General features: G+C 49.2%; 1 protein-coding gene and 1 long non-coding RNA gene across 4 annotated transcripts in view; one reads left to right on the forward strand and one right to left on the reverse strand.

Moving 5' to 3' along the window:
* LOC147011253 (uncharacterized) overlaps window positions 1-6,855 on the reverse strand; it is a 27,850-nt gene extending 20,995 nt beyond the window's left edge. Inside the window, exons 1-2 of the long non-coding RNA XR_015052586.1 lie at window positions 6,740-6,855; window positions 6,224-6,344 (exon numbers count right to left, since the gene is read on the reverse strand). This is a non-coding gene — a long non-coding RNA (uncharacterized LOC147011253). The remainder of the gene's footprint in view (window positions 1-6,223; window positions 6,345-6,739) is intronic.
* The window catches only part of RSPH14 (radial spoke head 14 homolog), a 276,628-nt gene continuing 262,617 nt past the window's right edge, over window positions 5,836-19,846 (forward strand). Inside the window, exon 1 of one of the 3 annotated variants that reach the window (XM_085860541.1) lies at window positions 5,836-5,858. Coding sequence is in view for 1 of the 3 variants with exons in the window: in XM_085860542.1 (XP_085716668.1) it covers window positions 6,956-6,994 (39 nt within the window). In the remaining 2 variants the exon portion in view is untranslated. Of the gene's footprint in view, window positions 5,859-6,363; window positions 6,565-6,940; window positions 6,995-19,846 lie in introns of those variants that run through there. The other 2 variants (XM_085860543.1, XM_085860542.1) reach the window with 2 other exon arrangements.

Genomic DNA, 19,846 nt, shown 5'->3' on the forward strand with positions numbered 1-19,846 from the left:
GAAGGGACAAAACAGTGGGGAACAGACACATTAGGTGAACTGTGGAAGGGAGAGGGATGGGGATGGGACGGGGAACATGGCGAAGAGAAGATGGACATTACAGGGACTTTCAGGAAGGAAAGCAGGGGAATTGAAGGAAGTGGGCTTGGGTGGATTATCGGGTGTAGAAAAGATCGAGGAATTGGATGGGGGAAGATAAGAGGTGGTGGTGAACAGCTGTTTTGAAAGCCTGGAGGGAAGAATGGGAAAGAATAGAGTGAGGAAGTTTATTCCAAAGGCGGGAAAAAAAAGAGGAATGAAAGAGTGAAGATGAGCAGTGATTCGTGATTTTGGTAGTTTTACCAGAAGGGGGTTGTTGGCGGACCTTGAGCGCCCTGTGGAAATGTGGTGGGGACAGATCGCAGAGAGAGCTGGGGGGGGCAAGGCTGGAGAGGAGTCGGTAGAAGACAGAAAGACCACCGACCAACCTGCGGTGATTGAGTGAGAGGCCCAAAGACTCAGCTTCATTGCGGGAGATGCCGATGATCTTAAAAGCCCTGGTTTCGACAGCGTGAAGCCGAGAAAGGTGGGAGGCAGAAGGACCAACCCAGAGGGGAGAGCAGTACTCCATCAGGCTACGGACAAAAGCTTTGTAAGTGGTCAGGAGCTCAAGAGGGCCGAGGAAGGACTTTGCACGACGGAGGATTCCCAGTCGGCGACTAGCTTTTGAGGCGAGGTTGGAAATGTGACTTTCCCAGGAAAGGTCATGGCAGATAGTGAGACCCAGAAGCTTGAAAGAAAAGACTTCTTCCAGAGGATTGTTGAGAAAGTGGATGGGGGGAGGGGGTTTCTAAACGGTCCTTTCGAAGAGACATAGTGAGAGTGTGAGATTTGTCTGGATTGAAAGACATGTTCCACGTGTTGGACCAGTTTGTGATTTTATCCAGATCTGCAGTGAGCGAAGAAGCTGCTGCTTGCCGGTCTGAGGGATGACAGATGGTACGGCAGAGGGTGGAGTCGTCGGCAAAGCGAAATAGAGGATTTTCCAGAGAGTCCGAGAGATCATTGATGAAAACCAGAAAAAGAACAGGGCCCAGAACGCTACCTTGAGGAACTCCAGCCTGCACAGGAAGAGGGGATGAAAGAACTCCATTTAGGGCCACACGTTGACTGTGACAGGAGAGGAAGTCTGCGAGCCATGAGTGGAGATGGCCTTGAATACCATGGGAAGAGAGTTTGGTGAGTAGTGCAGGGTGCCAGACTGTGTCAAAAGCACGTGATATGTCCAGGGATACGGCTCGGATTTCCTGTCTGGCATTGAGGACCTCCATCCATTGATGGGAGAGCAGAAGCAGCATATCCAGGGTAGAGTGACCTTGTCTGAAACCAAATTGATGATTGGAAATCAAGCCATTGGAGAAGAGGAAGGATTTCATGTCTGAAGCGATGATGGATTCCATAACCTTGCTGATGATTGGGAGTAGGCTGATTCGTCTGTAGTTACAGGGATCTGTTTTTGCACCTTTTTATGCAGGGCAGTGATGTTAGCAGATTTCCAAGCAGATGGCAGATGACCTTGGGCAAATGAGAGGGTGAAGAGAACAGAGAGAGGGTGAGCAAGAGCAGAAGAGCAGGCTTTGAGGACACGTGGGCTGATGCCGTCTGGACCGGTTGCAGAATCTGACTCGAGGTTTGAAAGCAAGCTCTCCACCTTGTCAGGAGAAAAGGATACAGAGTCCAGGGACAGTTGGGTGCGACTGGGTAAAGTGGGTAGAGATAGTGATGGGTTTAGGACACAAGATTTAGCTGCAAACACCGAGTTTAGACATTCAGCTTTTTCACGTGTGGAATCAGCAGTGCGGCCATTTGAGGTAAGGGAGGGGATGGAGGGGCAACATACACCAGAAACAGATTTGATTAAACACCACCAGGATTTTGAGGAGGGAGAGAGGTTTGAGAGTGCAGACTTGAGATGAGAAAGATGTTGTTTTCTGGCTCTCCTGAGGGTAGATACACACTTGTTCCGAGCTTTGTGGAAAGAACTGAGATTGCCCTCAGTTGGGTTTGCTTTCCATGAGGCAAAGGCAAGTTGTTTCAGGACAACTGCCTCGCCACAAGCTTCAATAAACCAAGGGCGGGAGGAAGGGTAAGACGACTGAACACGAGAGGGGATAAATCTGTGCATGAGGGAGAGCAAGTTTCTTTGAAAGAATTCCCAGGATGAGTTGATGTTTGAGAAAGTAGTGATAGGAGACCAGTCTGTAAGTTTGATGGCTGCTCGGAGACCCTGCCAGTCGGCTTGAGTGAAATGCCAGACTCGACGGCGGTGAGGTGGTTCTCTGATAACAGCCAGAGAGATGTCCACTTTAACAAGGACGTGGTCAGAAGAACCAATTGGAGCGAAGGAAGAGCAGCCGATATTGTCAGGGAAATTTGTCAAAATCAGATCCAGAAGAGATGGAGTACCATTGCTTGAGATCCGGGTAGGGAAGTTGACCGATTGAGTCAGTCCCAATGAGTCGCAGAAAGCTTTTGCTGAGGTGCCATGGCAGGTGAGAGAGGTACCCACACCTAGCCAACTGGCGTGATGACAATTGAAGTCACCACATAAGAGGAAGAGAGAGTTTGGATGAGAAGATAGAAGATGGTCCATGTTTTCGGATAGTGAGGTGTAGATGGAGTCATCACTGTTCGGTGGACGGTACAGTACACATATAAACATGAGATGGGAGTGGAGGGGAAGCCGAAGCCAGAGGTATTCCTGGGGGTGTGGGGGAGTGAGAGCAGTGCATGGAGAGTGAGGAATAGAGTCTTTGATGAAGAGAGCAACACCTCCACCAGGACGAGGCTCAGGTCTGTCATACCGTAAGAGGGAGTAACCAGGGAGAGATACTTGGGAGTCAGACACGTCTTGGGAGAGGAAAGTTTCTGTTAGGCAGATAATGTCTGGTTTGTCAGTGGCAACCTGTATGGAAAGATCTGAAAGGTTTGAGCGAAGGCCCCGGATATTTGAGGTCCACACTTTTAAAGAAGAGGTAGGGGAGGAGGCTTTGGGTGCAGGAGGTGGAGGGGGAGGGGAGGTAAGGAGGGTTGATGAAAGAGTGTGGGGTATTGCAGAATAGCGAGGGGAGGGGGCCGAATGAGGAGGAGAAAAGGCACTGTGGTGCTGGGGGAGAGGGGGGACAAGAGACAAGGAAGAAGGCAGTTGAGGATTTGAGGAGGTGGAGTGAAGAGATGGAGGTGAGAGGGCAGTGGAGGGAGGCAGGTTGGTGAATGAGAGGGGGGGAAACTTAGAGAAGGAAGAGAGAGGGGGACGAAGGGTGGGAGAAAGGTGAGGGGGAGGCTTGGAGGGAGAAGAGTGGGATGGTTGCTTTGAGAGTGAGAGTGAGGGGTGAGGGGGGTGAGTTGGCACTGAAGTTGGAAAAAAAGAATGGTTGATGGAAAGCGAGCATCCATGGCAAACTGTGGTTTTTAAAAGTTTTAGGTCAGAGATGCGATTTAACACAATTCTTGATGGATGCAATGAAGGCGAATTCAGAGAATGGAGAGAAGAAGCGCTGTAATAGTTGGATTTTTTAGGCAAGAAATGAAGGAGAGGTCGAAATGAGAGCAGTCTGTTAAAATAGCAGAAGAGTAGTGCATTGTGAAACAGTAAAGAGTACCACATGTGTGAGAGAGGAAGATGAAGCATTATAAGATCGTTTTTGTTGTTAATATTAATGTATGAGAGAGTTCAATTTCCTTCCTGACTCTTCCAGTCAGTTGGCATGATGCCTGTTTCCCAGGCAGAGCACAGAACTGCACGCAACAACATGAGTACAGCATTTCCACAAGCCTTGAGAAGTTCAGCAGGTATGCCACAAATCCCAGAACTTTACTCCATTTAAACCGGTTCATGTAGCCTGTGTTTCCACCAATGAAGGTGGATCGCAGTTGATTTGAAGGTCGGCAATCGGGATCGCAACTCCCCTGACATCCTTCTCAATAGCTGGTGGATCAGCCTGATACAGCAGCTTAAAGTAACCAGTCCAACGCGCCTTCACTTCGGACTTGTCTGTGAAGAGCCCACCACCCGACGCTATAACTGCAAACCTGGGCTCTAACTTGAGCCTGTGGGTGCTGAAACCATGAAACAGCCACCTTACATTCATGACTTCTTGCAAAGTCAAGGAACTTAGTGCGATTCTGGTTCACAGTTCAGACCCATAGGGAAAAACTCATGTCTCTTTACCATCCCTATCAGTTCCAGTCAATGCCCTGAAATCCTCCAAAACAAGAAGCGTATCACACCTGGGGCACTGATCAACCACATACTCGAGTGTGGCATAGAATGCGTCCTTCACGGTGAGATCACTTCCCTATTTCATAGGATATAGAGACCAGGGAAACGACACCCAAGGAGTGACGAATCCTTGGTCTCATCATATGCTCATTGACTGGTGTTACCTCAATTATCATTGGAGACAGCTTTCTGGACACAGCTATAGCAACTCCTTGGGCATGGTAACCATCAGAGCGACCTGACCAATAGTAGGTGTTCCCACCCGCCATGATCTCACCACAATCCGGTCTCTGAACCTCAGAGTGTGCTGCAATCATGATGTTCAAATGCTTGAGCTCAGATGATAACAGAGATAGGTGATCATCCAATATTTGGGAAAGGATATTCCAGGCACCAACCTGAAGGGACCACCTCAGGTTAACCCATGGAGACTGCCATCTGGTGGACGACCACCTTAGCACCACCCCAACACACACTTCAGCAATCTGACCCAGGAGGTTAACCCCATGGTTTTCCTCCTATCATCAAAGAGTGAGGGTCCCGAAGGCTTTGTCAAATTCCCATCATAAGGTGAGCTGCCCTGTGGAGGGCAACTGCATAGGAGGTATTCCCAGCAAATGGGTTTTCATATTTCTTTGCATTTTTGTGTTTTGCGGAGTGAAGGGTTTTACAGTGGCCGGAGTGCAAATCCTGCCACCAACCTCCTCAAAAAAGTAACCCAGCTGCAGGAGGACGTCTGCAAACACAGTTAGTCACTAGATTATGGATGGCTGTTGGCTCACAAGGAGCTCCTCTACCCTTTGCATAGTGGGTGTGTCACACTCGCAAACACACCGTCCAATGCAGAATGTATTCCACACACGAGGCATGAGGGAGGAAAGGTCATGGGGAGTGGTTCAGGGACCAGCTGAAAAAAAAAAACAAGAAAGTCCCCTTGCTATATTTGAACGGCAGAGGAGTCCCCCTTGATATACAGGTATTTCAAAAGGTTTGTTTACCATTTAAAATATATCTAGATAAAGATGGAATAGAGGAAATTCCATCCAGGGCAAGGCAACAAGTGGCAAGAGAGATTAGAGCAATGGGAGCTAAGTCCTCATTTGAAGTTGAAAAAAAGGGATGGCAGGGATTTGGCTGAGATGGCATGAGAGGAAGTTTTGGCTGTGCAATGAGACAAGGAGTCAAACCTTGACAGAGCCGGTCCAAAGGTGGCAAAGAAAGAGTGTGGCCAAAGGAGAGAACGTTGGTTGTCCCCATGAAAAAGAGGCAAGACCGATTCAGAGACGAGGACCAGGTGACTCAGGCACAGACAAAGAGGAAAAGAGTGGAAAAGGCAGATGGTGATGGGCAGAAAGACAAGGGAGAGCAGCAGCAGAATGAGGGAGAGGAGGAGAGTAAAGATCATGAAGAGCGGCGTAGGTTGGAAGAAGAGTTGGCCAACAAAATAGGAGAGATTTGGAAAAGAAGAAGCTGTTAGAAGAAATCAAGAGGAAATGTCCCCAGTGATTGTTGAAGAAAATTTTTTTTAGAAAACTTCAAAAATGCCAATCTCATGGGCTCGTCCACGGTGGACAAGTGTGAGGTAATTCTCCAGCAGGTAAAACCGTGTCCTCGGACTGGTGACACGCACACGCACACACACACACGCACACACACACACGCACACACACACACACACACACACACACACACACGCACACGCACACGCACACGCACACGCACACGCACACACGCACACACGCACAGCAGCAGTCATTATTGTGTGGTATTACTCCATCGTATTATTGCTTGTTACTTTGTGTTAAATCTGGCATTAATCGTTGCATTATGATTATTATTGTGGTATGATTAACTTCCGGATATAACAGTGTAAACGAAGTAGTTTCACAGTGAAATAATCATTACGTACAGTAAATGTGAGAGGTAATGGAGGGTGATGAAATGTAAATACTGTACACAAACCTCGTCACATTGATGACTCGTGCGGCTGCTGTTCCCATTGTTGTTTCGCACCAAAAGGATCAAAGTTCAAAGGACCCGCCCGTTTATCATGGGCCCTCACAGGGGCTGTCCAGGGCGACGCCTGTTAACAAAACATGATCGGACAAAGAACGCACGATGCGCTTGTTCAGTACAACATGAAACAAAAACTGAATAAATATTACGCACTAAATTGTTGATATTTTATTTGTGCGAAATGAAAATTCCAAACACGTTTCGGGAATTCAGGAGAATTTCAAGACCTTCAAGCGGTCTTCGGACCCCAGTTGCCTAGCAACCGAAGAACGCCGTCGTCATCTGAGGTGAAGTGTTATTAAACCCTAAATCGCAGCACGATATGTTCATTGGTTAATACTTATCATGAGTAATATTTAATAAGAACTTCGTGCGGTAACAGCAAGACATAGTTGTCTATAATATGCCGAATAATGCTTATAATCCACCACAACTCGCTATATTATGAACAATGACATTTACCTTTTTGTAAGTGTAAGATTATTGGACGTAACGCGAAGCCAAGCACCGTTTCGCCTCCTTCACTGCTCACTCACTCATGTGTTCAAACTTCAAACCCCGACGACCTTCGGTTCGATTCGATGTAATGGTCAACGCGAAATGCCAGCAGGGGGCGCTGCATGCGAGAGCAAGGCCGAAGGCTGTGCACACCTGGACCTGAGCTGAGCTTGTTCTCCAATGTTATGGATTCCATGTTTATTACCTCCGCCACCGAAGGTGAAGGACGTTATGTTTTCACCCCTTTCTGTCTGTCTGTCTGATTGTCTGTCTGTCTGTGTACACGATATGTCAACAAGTTGTGGACGGATTCGGATAAAACTTGGGGGGCACGATGGGTGTGTGGCAAGGAAGAACTGATTCGATTTTGGTGAAGATCCGAATCCGGATCTGGATACGAGAATTATTTAATTTTTAAAGTGATTCTTCACCTTTGAGAGATGTGGCCAAAAAGGATAAAGACCTGTCCTGTACTGTATGGCATGATATTTCAAAAATGTAATGGGCCTGATACGTTCTAATGGAACAGGCATTGCGTGGCGGAGGTATGCACTCCACCGAGTGCCCTTCTACTTACCTCCACCAAATCAGGCATTGCGTGGCGGAGGTATGCGCTCCACCGAGTGCCCTTCTACTTACCTCCACCAAATCAGGCATTGCGTGGCGGAGGTATGCACTCCACCGAGTGCCCTTCTACTTACCTCCACCAAATCAGGCATTGCGTGGCGGAGGTATGCGCTCCACCGAGTGCCCTTCTACTTACCTCCACCAAATCATGCATTGTGTGGTGGAGGTATGCACTCCACCGAGTGCCCTTCTACTTACCTCCACCAAATCAGGCATTGCGTGGTGGAGGTATGCACTCCACCGAGTGCCCTTCTACTTGCCTCCAACAAATCAGGCATTGCGTGGTGGATGTATGCACTCCACCGAGTGCCCTTCTACTTACCTCCACCAAATCAGGCATTGCGTGGTGGAGGTATGCACTCCACCGAGTGCCCTTCTACTTACCTCCACCAAATCAGGCATTGCGTGGCGGAGGTATGCGCTCCACCGAGTGCCCTTCTACTTACCTCCACCAAATCAGGCATTGCGTGGTGGAGGTATGCGCTCCACCGAGTGCCCTTCTACTTACCTCCACCAAATCATGCATTGCGTGGCGGAGGTATGCGCTCCACCGAGTGCCCTTCTACTTACCTCCACCAAATCATGCATTGCGTGGTGGAGGTATGCCCTCCACCGAGTGCCCTTCTACTTACCTCCACCAAATCAGGCATTGCGTGGTGGATGTATGCACTCCACCGAGTGCCCTTCTACTTACCTCCACCAAATCAGGGATTGCGTGGCGGAGGTATGCACTCCACCGAGTGCCCTTCTACTTACCTCCACCAAATCAGGCATTGCGTGGCGGAGGTATGCACTCCACCGAGTGCCCTTCTACTTACCTCCACCAAATCAGGCATTGCGTGGTGGATGTATGCACTCCACCGAGTGCCCTTCTACTTACCTCCACCAAATCATGCATTGTGTGGTGGAGGTATGCACTCCACCGAGTGCCCTTCTACTTACCTCCACCAAATCAGGCATTGCGTGGTGGAGGTATGCACTCCACCGAGTGCCCTTCTACTTGCCTCCAACAAATCAGGCATTGCGTGGTGGATGTATGCACTCCACCGAGTGCCCTTCTACTTACCTCCACCAAATCAGGCATTGCGTGGTGGAGGTATGCACTCCACCGAGTGCCCTTCTACTTACCTCCACCAAATCAGGCATTGCGTGGCGGAGGTATGCGCTCCACCGAGTGCCCTTCTACTTACCTCCACCAAATCAGGCATTGCGTGGTGGAGGTATGCACTCCACCGAGTGCCCTTCTACTTACCTCCACCAAATCATGCATTGCGTGGCGGAGGTATGCGCTCCACCGAGTGCCCTTCTACTTACCTCCACCAAATCATGCATTGCGTGGTGGAGGTATGCCCTCCACCGAGTGCCCTTCTACTTACCTCCACCAAATCAGGCATTGCGTGGTGGATGTATGCACTCCACCGAGTGCCCTTCTACTTACCTCCACCAAATCAGGGATTGCGTGGCGGAGGTATGCACTCCACCGAGTGCCCTTCTACTTACCTCCACCAAATCAGGCATTGCGTGGTGGATGTATGCACTCCACCGAGTGCCCTTCTACTTACCTCCACCAAATCATGCATTGTGTGGTGGAGGTATGCACTCCACCGAGTGCCCTTCTACTTACCTCCACCAAATCAGGCATTGCGTGGTGGAGGTATGCACTCCACCGAGTGCCCTTCTACTTGCCTCCAACAAATCAGGCATTGCGTGGTGGATGTATGCACTCCACCGAGTGCCCTTCTACTTACCTCCACCAAATCAGGCATTGCGTGGTGGAGGTATGCACTCCACCGAGTGCCCTTCTACTTACCTCCACCAAATCAGGCATTGCGTGGCGGAGGTATGCGCTCCACCGAGTGCCCTTCTACTTACCTCCACCAAATCAGGCATTGCGTGGTGGAGGTATGCGCTCCACCGAGTGCCCTTCTACTTACCTCCACCAAATCATGCATTGCGTGGCGGAGGTATGCGCTCCACCGAGTGCCCTTCTACTTACCTCCACCAAATCATGCATTGCGTGGTGGAGGTATGCCCTCCACCGAGTGCCCTTCTACTTACCTCCACCAAATCAGGCATTGCGTGGTGGATGTATGCACTCCACCGAGTGCCCTTCTACTTACCTCCACCAAATCAGGGATTGCGTGGCGGAGGTATGCACTCCACCGAGTGCCCTTCTACTTACCTCCACCAAATCAGGCATTGCGTGGTGGATGTATGCACTCCACCGAGTGCCCTTCTACTTACCTCCACCAAATCAGGCATTCCGTGGTGGATGTATGCACTCCACCGAGTGCCCTTCTACTTACCTCCACCAAATCAGGCATTGCGTGGTGGATGTATGCACTCCACCGAGTGCCCTTCTACTTACCTCCACCAAATCATGCATTGCGTGGTGGAGGTATGCACTCCACCGAGTGCCCTTCGAGTTACCTCTGCCAAATCAGGCATTGCGTGGTGGAGGTATGCACTCCACCGAGTGCCCTTCTCGTTACCTCCGCCAAATCAGGCATTGCGTGGCGGAGGTATGCGCTCCACTGAGTGCCCTTCCACTTCCCTCCAACAAATCAGGTATTGCGTGGTGGAGGTATGCACTCCACCGAGTGCCCTTCTACTTGCCTCCAACAAATCAGGCATTGCGTGGCGGAGGTATGGGCTCTACCGAGTGCCCTTCTAGTTACCTCCGCCAAATCAGGCATTGCGTGGCGGAGGTATGGGCTCTACCGAGTGCCCTTCCAGTTACCTCCGCCAAATCAGGCATTGCGTGGCGGAGGTATGGGCTCCACCGAGTGCCCTTCTAGTTACCTCCGTCAAATCAGGCATTGCGTGGCGGAGTTATGCGCTCCACCGAGTGCCCTTCTAGTTACCTCGGCCAACAAAGGTGAAGGAGCTTATGTGTTTCACCCCTTTCTGTCTGTTTTGTTTGTGTACAGGATATCTCAAAAAGTTGTGGACAGATGTGGAAGAAATTTTGTGGACAGGTTGGGTTTGTGACAAGGACAAACGAATTCGATTTTGGTGAAGATCCGCGTCCGGATCCGAAGACTAGAATTTTTATAACGATTCTTCACCATTCAGAGATCGGGCTCAAAAAGGATAAAGAGCACAATATCTCTAAAATGTATTGGGCCCGAGGATCAGGTGTCGCATGGCAGAGGTTTTTAAAATTATTATTTATTGTATACCTTGTCGAGGCTCGTATGAGAGCGAACACACAACGCACAGCAAGGTGGGAGCATGAGACAGGAGGGGTGTGGGAAGGACAAAACAGTGGGGAACAGAGACATTAGGAGATCTGTGGAAGGGAGAGGGATGGGGCAGAGAACATGGGGAATACAAGATGGACATTACAGGGACTTTCAGGAAGGAAAGCAGGGAATTTGAAGGAGGTGGGTTTGGGGTGGATTAACAGGAGTAGAAAATATCGATGGTTTCGATAGGGGACAATAAGAGGTGGTGGTGAACAGCTGTTTTGAAGGCTTGGAGTGAGGAATGGGATTGAACAGAGTGAGGGAGTTTATTTAAAAGGCGGGAAAAAAGACGAATGAAAGAGTGAAGGTGAGCAGCGATTCGTGATTTTGGTGGTTTTTCCAGAAGGGGGTTGTTGGCGGACCATGAGCGCCTTGCGGAAATATGGTGTAAACAAATCGCAGACACAGTAGGGGGGGGGCGAGACCGGAGAGGAGATGGTAGAAGACAGAAAGACCACCGACCAGCTCAGAGAGACCCAAAGACTCAGCCTCATTGCAGGAGATACCAATAATCCTAATTGCCTTGGTTTCTACAGCGTGAAGCCGAGAAAGGTGGGAGGAAGGAGCACCAGCCCAGAGGGGAGAGCAATACTCCATCAGGCTGCGAATTAAAGCTTTGTATGTGGTCAGGAGCTCAGGTGTGCCGAGGAAGGACTTTGCACGATGGAGGATTCCCAGTCGGCGACTGGCTTTGGAGGCCAGGTTTGAAATGTGGCTTTCCCAGGAAAGATCATGGCAGATCATAAGATCCAGAAGCTTGAATGAAAGGACTTCTTCCAAAGGATTGTGGAGAAAGTAGATGGGGGAGGGGGGTTCTAAACGGTCCTTTCGGAGAGACATAGTGAGAGTGTGAGATTTGTCTGGATTGAAAGACATGTTCCACGTGTTGGACCAGTTTGTGATTTTATCCAGATCAGCGGTGAGCGAAGAAGCTGCTGCTTGCCGGTTTGAGGGATGACAGATGGTACGGCAGAGGGTGGAGTCATCAGCAAAGAGATAAAGAGGATTTTCCAGAGTCAGAGAGATTGTTGATGAAAACCAGAAAAAGAACAGAGGGATGCACTCCACTGAGTGCCCTTCTAGTTTTTGGAGAAATTGTCCTGGAATCGAATATTTGATGTAAATTATTTTATTTAACCCTTTTATGCCTTTTTATGATGCACGCCTTGATTTAAGGCATATTATGACTACTCCACCTCCTGTTATGTGTACCAACATTGATGATGCCAAAGACTCAGTTCAAGCGGAAGTGCCGCTTTCATTTATTAGGTCATGTGACTGAGCACTACACGATGGAGGAATTTCCAGCCAATGAGAGTGTGTTTGTTAATGAGGCCACGTGGCCATCATATTGGGACTCACTCACTCCCGACCGAAAGTTCCACATGGTAAACAATGCAAAATAAAGTTGAGGTGCATTCAACGTACACTTCTCCCATGTCAAATAAATAAATAACAAATTCTCCAGCATCATACTCTCAACCACGATTCTCATGTTCAGACCATCACCATGCTCATAAACATGCTACAACGCTCATCACGATCACTACAAATGCCACAACCATGGCCAACCAATTCAGTCTCCTCACTGCAATCGTTCAACCACTCCCAACACTTCAACACCTTCACCACAAACACCACAGTACTTCCTCTTCCTCATAACAACCACTACACACCGCCCCAAACACAGTTAGCCCCATGGATGATCACCACCAGTCTCTGAAGGTGCCGGAGGAACGAAGGACATTGCGAGTCGGGGTGTTTCGGGGTGTAACTCGAAATGCCAATGTGCGCAGGGGTTCGTTCTATGATGTCCGTGTAGCTTTGTTCTTTCCCTAAATAACCATGTTTAAACGGAGTCCAGCACACGTTCAGAGCCAGAGAGCGCTCAAGAAAACCCTCAGCCAATGTTAATTGCACCGAGCTTCACATCGGCACTTAAACTCATGAATAACATTGCTGGTTTGTGAGGTGGGTCGCACATCTTTGTTGACTGATGTCAGCAAACGTCAAGAGGTAAAGAGTACTCGGGGTTGCACAGCCAGAAACGTGTTGGACACAATATGTTTGATTTGTACTTCAAACCTTCGTGATGATTGCCCTTTCCAGGGCATCCTTATATAGACTGGACATTTTTCTGGACCAAACTTACGATCTTTTGTTGTGTTTAGAAACTTGTGTATGTATCTCTTAACTATATGCTCAGGATAACCATTCTCACCGAGTATATTCATGATTTTGTCAATTTCAACAGGAAGATTTCAAGGTGAACAAATCCTCTGTGCTCTGTTAACCAGGATATTGATCAAGACAATTTTGTATGTCGTGGAGCTGTAGGAGTCCCACCGAGTATACTGTCCTGTGAAAGTCGGCTTCTGGTAGACGGATGTTGTGAAACCAAGGTTGGATCTATCAACCAACACGTCCAAAAACGGTAACGTGTTTGACATTTCCAGCTCCGTGGTAAACTTCAGCGCTGGATGGAGGGTGTTGAACCATGCCTGGAAATTGTCACATGCCGTCCGAGACTGAAACAAAGCAAAAATGTCATCAACATACCGATAGTATACGATGGGGGAATCGGTACGTGGGCCGCACAACACGAAGATTGGCTGATCGGATCAAACAACACGTCCCCTTGGCGATTCCAAGAAAGATTGTGAGGGTTAGAACACAACCAGTGCGAGCATGTAGAAATATTGAGCAACCACCGGCCAATGTACCCACTTCATCTGCCAATCCTCAGCACCTGGTTGCCAACCCTATCTGTGCAGACCAGTACAATGCAGATATGTTCAGGATATTGAGCCGAGGTCAGAGCTCCTTTCATTTACGTATGTTGGAAGCAACCTTCATCCTTACCTCCGATCCAATATTATGTCGTCAAAATGAATTTGTACGATCTCTGTGTCTCTTTCAGCATGGAAAGATCAAGGGAAGTACGGTAACAAATGGTGAAGGGACCTTGGGGGAAACCCATCCCCCCTCTCTCCAGGATGTGGTTGCAAAAAAACGTCAATCATCGACGAACTCTGCTCCAGCCAATGGGAGCTCGAGGTAAAGATGATGAGCCGACCAATGGGCGTTCGGATTAACCGTGACGTCATTACGGTTGAACCAATCAGTGTCTACCTTATTGAGACTTGCGTACATAAGCACGCGCCTTCACTTCCTCTTTCAGTTGCTGCAATTTTTACCCTGATGAGTGCAGCAAGAAAAGCTTTGATCACTATTATGTCGTGTTCTTAAAGTTCTGTAGTACCAAACATCTGTTGATTTATCTTAAACAACTGTACTCACTGAAGTGAGAGCGAGAGAAGAACCTTCAGAGTTTAGGCTTTATTCCATTTGATTGGAGCCGCTTCTGCGGGCACACCGGGGAATACAGGTTCAGCTAGGAGTACATAAGCAGTAACGTATACATGTGCAATTAATCATCGCAGACTAAATCCGCGTAAGCACGGAGTTCGATATAATCTCCATTCTCACCAGTCAATGAGCACCTTCAGTCAACGAGCACCAAGTGAACAGCCGATGTAAATGGCAATGCCCCGGGGACAATCACCCCGTGCCGCGGAGACCTCCCCTTATACGCGAGACGCACAACATGTGATCCCGCGTCATGTCCCTCAATTCACCTCAATTCACCACATTCTCCCCACCTTTAAAATGCAACTAGGGGCCCAACTTACACACCATGATTGCTTTAGCACTATAGGAGTATACATTTCAAGCAACGCGGACTAATAGGTCTACAGAAGCATACATGCCAAGCAGTGATTACTTTGAGTTGTAGGAGCATGGAAATGAGCATCGATATATGATATAATGAGCATATAGGAGCATGAGCAGCGAGAATGCCGATAATCCCCTTTACAGATTGAGTCGTCGAGGGGGCCTTATTCGTCGACCTCTCCGGGAGTAAATGGCAGTTTCACTTGAGGGAGGCTCCCGATCCTCTTGGTGAGCCTCGACTTGTGCCGGGGATGACTCCTCGATCGCTCTCGGGTGGAACGCGGCAGCCCCGTCGCCCGGTGGAGTTCCTGGGGGGGAACACCTGGGGAGGGGATGTCAGAAGGAGGAGTGCCAGAAGGTGGTGTACCTGCGGGAGGAGTACCTGAGGGAGCCAGATGGCGAACCGACACAGTGGTCTCCCTGCCATCCGGGAGCCTGACATGAGCATACTCTGGATTAGTGTCAATGAGTTCGAGCCCCTCCACCAGGGGTTCATACTTGCTTTGTCGTACCGGGCGTTTCATGAACACTGTTCCGGGATGGGTCAGCCAGTTGGGCACCGTTTGACCGTCAACATAACGTCGCTGGTGAGTAAACATTCGTTCGTGAGGAGTTGCATTGGTGGACGTGCAGAGCAAAGAGCGTATGGAATTCAGAGCGTCGGGAAGAGTAACCTCCCACCGCTCGGGGCCCAGTCCTCTTGATTTCAACGCCAGAGTTACGGCTTTCCAAATAACCCCGTTATACCGTTCCACCTGCCCGTTACCCTGCGGGTTGTAACCCGTCGTTCGACTAGTTACTATGCCGAGCTCTAGTTGGAATTGTTTTAGCCCGGCCGACATGAAACACGGCCCTCTGTCTGAATGTATGTACGAAGGTTTCCCAAACAGCGAAGAGGTCAGAGAGACATCTCACGACAGTGCCCGAGGTCATATCCGAGCACGGAAATGCGAAAGGGAACCTTGAATATTCATCAACAACGGTGAATATGTATCTGTTGTCTGTCTCGGTCGGCAGGGGCCCTTTGAAGTCGATGTTTAGTCTCTCGAAGGGGGAAGTGGCCTTGATCAGTCTGCCAGATGCCGCGCCATACAATCTGGGTTTTAGTTCAGCACAAACAGGGCATGAAGCATTCATTTGTTTAATATCTTCAATAGAATAGGGAAGATTTTGTCTGCGCACGAAATGTGCCATTCTGGTTACCCCTGGGTGGCAGAGAGACACGTGTAGGTCTTGCAAAGCCTGACTGATTGTTGCTGAACTGTAGACCCGAGAGAAGGTATCTGCAGCAGGGTTTTCCTTCCCGGGCCGGTAAACAATGTCGTAACTGTAGCAAGCTAGGTCTATCCGCCATCTCATAATTTTTTCATTCTTAATTTTCCCGCTATTTTTCCCATCAAACATGAATGCCACGGATCGTTGGTCCGTAACGAGCGTGAAGTGGTTTCCCAGTAAATAATGTCTCCATTTCCGCAGCGCTTCGACGATGGCGTACGCTTCATTCTCTATCGCTGAGTGTCTCTGCTCGCTTCTAGAGAGAGTTCTCGAGAAGAACGCGACCGGCCGCCCAGACTGATTAAGTGTAGCAGCTATCGCGTGATCTGAAGCGTCGGTTTCCACCACAAAGGGCACCGAGCTATCGATCGATAAAACCACGGACTTACTGATATCATCCTTGAGGTTGTGGAAAGCTCTTACAACAGCGGCATCTGGTGGAAAGTTTTTGCAATGCACTAGGGGATGTATTTTCTCGGAGTATTGCGAAATCCATCTCGCATAGTAAGCGAACATGCCGATCACCCGGCGCATTGTCTGCAAGTCCTGAGGTGGTGGTAGCTCACGATAATCAGGTAGGTGGTGGTAGATAATCCACTCAGTCGGGTGGATTATCCTGAATAAAGCCTAAACTCTGAAGGTTCTTCTCTCGCTCTCACTTCAATTTATTCCATTTGGTTTTCTCGGCTCTCTCAACCAACGATGGACAAGATCTACAAACCAGAGAGGTTCGACGCAGACCCAAACGCGACTGACGCAGAAATGAAATGGTCGCATTGGTTCTGTTCCTTCTCACACTATCTGACCATCATCGAAGAGGGAGCTGACAAATTTGCCGCTCTCGTGAATCATGTCTCGCCCAGCGTGTATAGGCTCTTCTCGGAGTGCGACACTTACGAAGCAGCGATCGATGTGCTGCAGGCGCTCTACGTGAAGCCCAAGAACGAGGTATACATACAACATCTTCTCAATACACGCAGGCAAGCAGCCGGGGAGACAATCGATCAGTTCCTGCAAGCTCTGAATCAGCTGGGAAAAGACTGCAGCTTCCGGGCCGTAAGCGCCGAGGAACACCGAAAGGAAGCGACACGGGAGGCATTCATCCAAGGACTCAGATCAGCCCACATACGGCAACGCTTACTAGAGAAAGCGCAACCCACTCTTGACAAGGTAGTCGATCAGGCTCGAGCGATGGATACGGCTCAGCAGCAATCTGAGTCATTTGGGACACCGATGCTGCTAATGAACGCTGCTACGATGGGAACCCAAGGAACCCCACTGGCACAGACACAGCCTGACACAGGGGATGGAGAAACACCCGAGGAGCCGGATACCCAGGCCACGTCAAACTCCTCAGCAACTGCTCCGGTTGGTAAATGCTTCTTTTGTGGGTACAAAAGGCACCCTCATCAAAAATGTCCCGCCAGAGATGCCACATGCATGAATTGCGACAAGAAAGGGCATTATGCCAGGGTATGTAAATCTACTCTAAGGAGAAATAAACCCACTTCTGCGGCTCTCTACTCGCAAAATAAATTAACTGCAGCCTCCCCGGTGAATCTATCCAAGGCTATCATCAACGTACAAATTAACGGGCATATGGCTGAGGCACTGATTGATACCGGTAGCTCTGAAAGTTTCGTCAACAGCTCGCTAGTAAAAGGCAGGAAATGGAATAAATTGAAGTGAGAGCGAGAGAAGAACCTTCAGAGTTTAGGCTTTATTCCATTTGATTGGAGCCGCTTCTGCGGGCACACCGGGGAATACAGGTTCAGCTAGGAGTACATAAGCAGTAACGTATACATGTGCAATTAATCATCGCAGACTAAATCCGCGTAAGCACGGAGTTTGATATAATCTCCATTCTCACCAGTCAATGAGCACCTTCAGTCAACGAGCACCAAGTGAACAGCCGATGTAAATGGCAATGCCCCGGGGACAATCACCCCGTGCCGCGGAGACCTCCCCTTATACGCGAGACGCACAACATGTGATCCCGCGTCATGTCCCTCAATTCACCTCAATTCACCACACTCATAATGTTAAGTTGAGCAGCTTCTTGGCTTGGTTCGGCTTAATGGTAAGTGTTGAACAGGTAAGTCGTCAGAGAGGTTTCTCCGGGCTTGTCTGCGGCAGAACATGGTCCCAAGCTTTATAACAAATCACATTATCAGTTCTAAAATGAAGCACGGCACTTCAGTGGAGCGGATGTTTATTCTGGATTAGATCGGGCACTTGAATCGCACACGGTCCGCGCTTCGTCGTGTCTGACGCAATGTCTGGAACGAAGCACGTGGTTTCATGTCACTATGTGACACGATCCGGTTATGTAGATACTGTTACGTCTGAGGGGGGGGGTTAGGGCATGCATTCCAAGGGTAATTAGGATGTTTAATTAGGTATGCCATGCTGTTCGAGTTGTACCAGGATCTCGATGTAATAAGTAGCAATTCAGTGGTGATAAATTGTCTCGTAAATGTCCATTTGTTTAAGGTGGAAATGATAATTGTCACGTAATTAGATAGGGAGACGGGTTAGGCTAAGTGTTTATGCGTATTCCCTTTTAGTATTCCCTGTCGGCTTGCCATGACGTAACAGAACGGTGCTGCGGATGGCTCCGCCCCTTGATGATTGGCAGAAGGCGACAGGAGAGGACCAATGAGGGGTTCCGTTGGAAGTGACGAGGACTCTGGAGTATAAAAACGATCTGGTTGGGAGAGGAAAGGGGAGGAGTAAGAAAGAAAAGCTCTCGTCGAGGTGGCACCACGGAACTCTCTCGGGCTGCGCTTGCTCGTTCCTGGATTCGTCGTGCCTCGTGCCTCACCTCGGTTGGCGCTCGTGTTCTGCTGGCTCTGGGTACGGGACCGAACGGTGGGCGGACCTGCCTCCCTCTCCGACTCGCATCTTGGCGCAAGAACTGGGCTCCCTGGCGGCTGTGAGTGGTCTTGGACCCACACCAGGAGGTCGACACCACCAAGCGCAGCACTACGGTGGCTGGTTGGAGCTCACAGGCCGGGAACCGCGGTTCTGCGCGGAAGGTTTGACGGAACCTCTGCACCACCGTGTCTCGTGCCCCTGACGGGCGCAACGCCAGCTCGTCCGGCACCAATCCAGTGACTTTTGCGTCGACACCACGGGCAAGCCTGACGACCAGCTACATTGTGTGTGTGTGTGTGTGTGTGTGTGTGTGTGTGTGTGTGTGTGTGTGTGTGTGTGTGTGTACGTACGTACCTGGTGCCTTAGAGAGTTTGAGATTCATATACCAATGAATTAATTCTTTGTATCTTGCAGTATATCCATTGGAATTGTTTGTGTTTTCCCCCACACCCGAATCCACTCCAGCTTTCGTCGAATCGCCCACGGATCCCTCCTCTTGCCGAGTCTTATTATCGCTTCTGTGTAGAAAATAAACATTATTAACTCAGTGAAAAGCGACTCGTGCCACCTTCCTCGTCCCGTTTGCTCGAGAGCGATTAAAAGCGCCATCCTCGGGTTATAAAAAATAAACCGCCTCCATCATTTCGGCACATCCTACGTTGGCGGGACCGTTTAAATCCCGTGGACGTCACAATACATTTCAGCGATTGACTAACGTGCAGAGATGGCGGCTCAGAAGAAATGCGATCGTACAATCGATTGGTTGAAGGTGAAACGATTTGGTTCCCTGATAAAGAGCTCATCCCAACATGTACTCAATAAATCGGACTATAAGCTGTTTGAAACTGAAAGGTTCGCGTTGGCGTACGGTTTTAAATTCGGCATTCCCAACCAGAATATCAAGAGTGAAGACATTTTTGCCGAGTTTGAACTCCTGTATGTTCAACTATCAACACATCAGGCTGTGTCAAACTAAGCAGACCAGTCACTGAGGGCTAGACTATCGGACCTCGCGCATGCGTAGTGAGGAATCCCGAACGGCGTCGCGGATTTTCACATGCAACGGGATGTTCTGGCAATACAAGGATTGAGGAGGAATGCTGCCATTCACATCTGCAAACCGGATAAAGGCACCGGAGTGGTAATCATGAATAAGATTGATTACATCGACAAGATGATGGACATCCTGAACGACAAAACCACATTTAGATATCTGGGCGGTGTCACGGAACATGATCGCATGCCTCAGGTAGAAGGTCAGATCGTCAAACGACTGTTGCAGCTTCTCAAATGTGGAGAACTATCAAAG

The sequence above is a fragment of the Eptatretus burgeri genome, chromosome 16, assembly GCF_056783735.1.
Source record: "Eptatretus burgeri isolate ZD-2024b chromosome 16, Ebu_testis_v1, whole genome shotgun sequence".
NCBI lineage: Eukaryota > Metazoa > Chordata > Myxini > Myxiniformes > Myxinidae > Eptatretus > Eptatretus burgeri.